This window comes from Penaeus chinensis, chromosome 34 (genome assembly GCF_019202785.1).
Source record: "Penaeus chinensis breed Huanghai No. 1 chromosome 34, ASM1920278v2, whole genome shotgun sequence".
Taxonomy (NCBI): domain Eukaryota; kingdom Metazoa; phylum Arthropoda; class Malacostraca; order Decapoda; family Penaeidae; genus Penaeus; species Penaeus chinensis.
In genome coordinates, this window is record NC_061852.1 from 20,818,654 (window position 1) to 20,823,653 (window position 5,000).

General features: G+C 37.2%; 1 protein-coding gene across 11 annotated transcripts in view; it reads left to right on the top strand.

Annotated features, from left to right (window-relative positions):
• The window catches only part of LOC125043785 (zinc finger RNA-binding protein-like), a 31,814-nt gene that overhangs the window by 1,355 nt on the left and 25,459 nt on the right, over positions 1-5,000 (top strand). For all 11 annotated transcript variants that reach the window (XM_047640068.1, XM_047640070.1, XM_047640069.1 and 8 more), the window contains exon 2: positions 4,109-4,440. In XM_047640068.1, the coding sequence (XP_047496024.1) occupies positions 4,109-4,440 (332 nt within the window). The remainder of the gene's footprint in view (positions 1-4,108; positions 4,441-5,000) is intronic.

A 5,000-nucleotide genomic window follows, 5' to 3' on the forward strand; every position in this document is an offset into this window, starting at 1 on the left:
TGTTTGACATGGACATTTCCTTTTTGAATATGTTGGGTATATCCTTGTATAATGACCACTATTTTAGGAAAAGCTAAAAGGACACCAGTATAGAGAGAGGGAAAAACTGCTTACCAATGCACAAAATTATCTGTATTGGGTGAAGATTAACTTCAGAAGTGAAGTGAACTGATAGTGGTAAATGCTTTGCTGGGACTAGGGAAATACAGCAATTGGTTGGGGCTCAGAGTTAGGAAAGTTTATAGAACATGTTTATTTTTTTTACTTTTCTAAAATTTTGTTTTATCACATATTGTATTGAGTATATGAATGTTAGCCATAGAGGAGTGTGGTCATTTCATAAAGAATCCTCAAAAAAATATAATATTGATATTAACAGCATTAGAAACAAAATTAATTAAAGGTATGGTAAAATTAGGGAGTGCACTTGTTACTCAACAGTGAGCAAATGTAGAGCCATCTATTTGTAATCAAAATTCACAAAACAAAACTACATTGGGCAGCATATGTACCTGGCAGTAATGCATTAAGTCCCACATCTTTTGTGTTTTGTGTTATGGTGAACCTTCACAATGTATAATCAGACAAGGTGGACATGAACTGGTTTCTCATCTTATAAACTTAACCCATTCCCGAAATGGTTTCCAAAGACTTTAGTAGTCTATGTGGACAGTAAATGAGACAGTTCATCATTCACACTTTTGATTAGTAGACTTGCATTAATTTTGGTTAGTACCTTTGAAGTAGGAAGTTGCTTTTTAACCTCCCAACAGTTTACAGGCCATTTTAAGACCATATCTGGCAAGATGGTTGCCACACAGCACCACTGCATTAACCCCTTTGATCCAGGTAACGTGACCATCATGTCATGCTAAAGTCTTGCTCGGAGGCAGGTGATGCAAACTTGCTGTTGTGAGTGTTTCAGGCTGGGATGATTTGCCACAAGTGCAATAACTTCTTGAGGCTTTTATTAGACTCATTTGGCAATTTTGCATTATTCCAATCAATGTATGAGCGTGGAATGTAAAGTCTGAGCCATGACTGGTAGAGCTCCAGCTCCATGGAGAACGCCATTTCCATGCTCGGCATTGTGTTGTAGCAGCATGACCCCGCAACCTGAAGTTCAGCGTAGTTTCCCAGGTTGGGTCAGAGAACCGAAATCAGCATTCCCTGATCCTCCTGCAGAACACGACAACAGCGGCAGCAACACAAGGACTGCCCAGTCCTTAGCGGACTTGGGAGCCTGCCAGCTCCCCCGTTGATCTCCAGCCACTTCACCTCCAGTACTCAGCCATACCTGTGGGCACTCGTACCCACAACAACCACCCCCCAAAGAGATAAGACACCAGTCCAAATAGTAGATGCATTACCATCTACTATAGTGTGCAAAGAAAATAGTATATTACCATCTGGAAAAAGCAAATCAGATGGCAAACTTGGATATTGGAAAATGGCCATAAAGCTAAAAGTACTTATGCATAAAAAGAAGAACTAACTTCATAAATAGTACAGCCGCACGCCACATTTCAAGTGGTTTGTTTTCATGCCTATCAGCGTGACCCGTCGTTAAGGGGTTAAGAAAAACTGAAGTCTGACAAACTTTTGATCTCATAAACCCAAAGCTGCTGGGTAGTTTCCCAATATGAAAGCCCACTCTCCCGGGCTGTATTTGTTGTGGCCCGGCTCCTGCTGCTGGGAGATTGTGTCAGCACCATAGCATGATCGTACATGCCCCTGGCAAACGGGACCTATGCACCATGCAATGTATATACGTGTCACCCGGAATATAATCAGGCATACCATAGTATGTGCATACTTGCCACCTGGTGGCAAAGGGTTAACCCAAATCTGACAGGCATGGCATGTACATACATGCCATGCCCACTGTGAGTTTACTTTATTCATTGTTGTTACACATTGATGGCTACACTTATACTAAGTCACCAATGAGCCAATTACAAGTACTGCCTGTCTTGCCTGTTTACCCTTTTCCTTGATATTTGAAAATAAGTTATCTTGTATTGCTGTTGCTTATAACTATAACATTATAGTAATTTTATTGCCTGTGAGAGAAATAACACCATCGATATTAACCCCTTGGTGACGGGTGTTTAAAAAAAAAAAAAAAAAAAAAAAACGCTCTGGCGATCAATGGCAATGCACCGACTTTGAGCGTGGGAGTTTGGCACATCAAGTCGAATCCCCGCCTCGGAGCACTTTGATACTTCCGCCGTGGCGTACAGCCGCACGCCACATTTCGAGCGGTTTATGCCATCCAAAAAAAAGGCTGCCAATTCAAGAACAGGTGAAATTGGGTAAGGTCACAAGTTCTACTAATTAACTCCTTTGTGGCTCACCAGTAGCAGAGCCATGTATGTACAGAGAGAAAAAAAGAAAAGAAAGGCAGTGTGGTAGATGCTTGGTCGGGGCAGAACAAATTCTCAATGTTTTCCTAGCTCTCTCTCAATTATTTATAAATCCAGAGTCCGCATTTCTGTTTATATTTAGGGGGTCTAACTCTTACTTGACCTGATGAACAGTGCATGACTAGCATGCCATGGTAAACCACGACCTGAGACATAGATATGTAGATGCCACAGCATGGTCAGCGTCTACTAAATAGATTTTCAGTTTTTTGGCTCTGGCATCTATCATTGACAAGATGCAATCTTTCAAAACTAGTTTTACAATCTTGTAGACTTGTACATGAAAATATTGTATGTCAGCTAAGAGTATAGAGTAGGTTAAGCATGTGTTTCCTGTACTTGCCAGATTGCATTTGGAAATTGGTGGGATGTGATACTTCTATGAAAAGGTGACCGCAACTTGCAATAATACCTTTCTGGCTCAGTCAGCAGCTATGAATATCAAAATTTAAAAATTTGATTCAGATGTGTTTTTATATAATATAATATATCAGATACATGTGTCAATAGAGTGCAATATTAGAAAAGTTATGCCTTGCATATGCATGAAAATGGAAGTAGTTTGCTATGAATTTCTAAATCAAAACATCAGTTATTGTATCATATAAAACAGTAGGATATGCATTAAGATGTATTTATAGGTATCTAGATGTATTGATAATAAGGAGAGCTTGTATATCATAATGGGTTGTGTGAAGGGGGAGTGGTGGAAATGGTAATGATTTTGGCTGGATGAAATATGCCATAGTACCCAAATTTCTATATCATAGTCACTGAGTTAAGGAATCAGAGAGATGCTCCACATGGTTAATTTGAACTTCAGGGGCTTCAAGAAAAAAAAAAAAAAAAAAAAAAAGACTAGCATTTTCTTTATCTTCTGCACTTCCCTTGGCTGTCAGTTTTCAGTTTGACTACATTATTGATGTGAATATTAAGTATGTATCATGTTTGTTCCTCTGGAAACTTGTAATTTATCATTCAGGTGTGACCATTAATCTGTATATGGTTATATTAAAATGTAAGTTAAAGGTGTGCATGGTACGACTTATTTTTTTGCATAATTTACTGTCTACAGTATGATATTGTAAAAGTACTGAAGAAGAGGTCAGATACCTCATGCTAGATATTTAACCTCATGTGGAGCTTAGTGTTGGTTAACATAAAGAAAACTTTATACATAATCACCAGCTCCATGGTAAGATTGCCAAATGTAAGCTGGCATGCAGCCATGGATGTCTGGAGTATATTCAATGGTTGCTAATAATAGTTCATCCAAGGGATATATATGCAAGTTGAGTCTCAAGAGTAAATTCCTTTTTTCGTAAAGTTGACCATTAGTATGTTTTTTATTAGAATATAACATAACAAATGTGAAAGGTATTTTGTCTTTTAGAATAGTATAAAACAAATGGGAAATGTATCTAATTTTTGTTTATTTATTATTATTATTATTATTATTATTATTAATTTAATTTTTGTTTTTATACAATGTCTGAAAATAAAAATGCATGTGTATGGTACTAGATCTGATCATACATAACTACAGAAAATAGAGGATATGCTAATTAAGTTTAAAAAGTGTTATATTCTTATTTTCCAATTCTTAATATCATGCCATATTTGTAAAAATAAATAAATAAATAATTAAAAAGAAAAAATAATATTTTAATATCTTTTTACAGTGCTGCTGCCAATGCGGCAGCAGCTTATCAAACTGGACAGACCGGCTACCCAGTTGGTCACACTCCTACTGGTACATACACCACCCAGCGTGCAGCAGGGTCAACTTATGACACTGGGTATCAGACTGCAGCAGCAGCAGCAGCAGCAACCCACTCGACAGCAGCGGGTACCTACCCAAGTGGTGCCGCCTCAACCACTTATGACTATGGTTATGGCCGAACCACTCAGACAGCAGCTGCTGCAGCAGCTGCGGCCTATGACTCTACCAAGACTTACTACGCACAACCATCAACTGCAACTGCTTATACTGCTGCTGACACACATTACCAAAGTAAGAAAATGGCACATGTTCTTAAATAATATGATTGTGCTGACATTGAATATATTTGTTATATGTTTGGTTACACATTGTGTTTATATATTTGTATATATGGAAATACAGGAAAAAGTCCTGCATAAAATATCATGGTTATTTTTGTAGCTATGATATATTAACACACGTGTGTATGTATGTTTATGAAACACATTTAACTTTGATGTTTTATGCAGGATGGTCAGATTTCTAAAACTTTATAGCATCGTATGTATCAAGATCTGTGTGTGATAGTGAAGGTATAAAGTAATGTTTCAATGTGGTAAATATTCAGTTTGAGGCTTAAACTGAATTTCTGTCTGTAAAGCAATTGTTCAATAAGTCAAGTAGATTCAATTTGAATCTTTTCTATAGTTTCAAAATTTTGCTGGTAAATATTTACATTGCTTGGACCGACTTTCTTAAAACTGAATTGTAATTCCAATATTATGGTAAACAAGATTATAGATTGTTGAAACTGGCTGACTTAATCAGAATCACATTTATTTCAACATAGATTGATAATGGTAATGCAAACA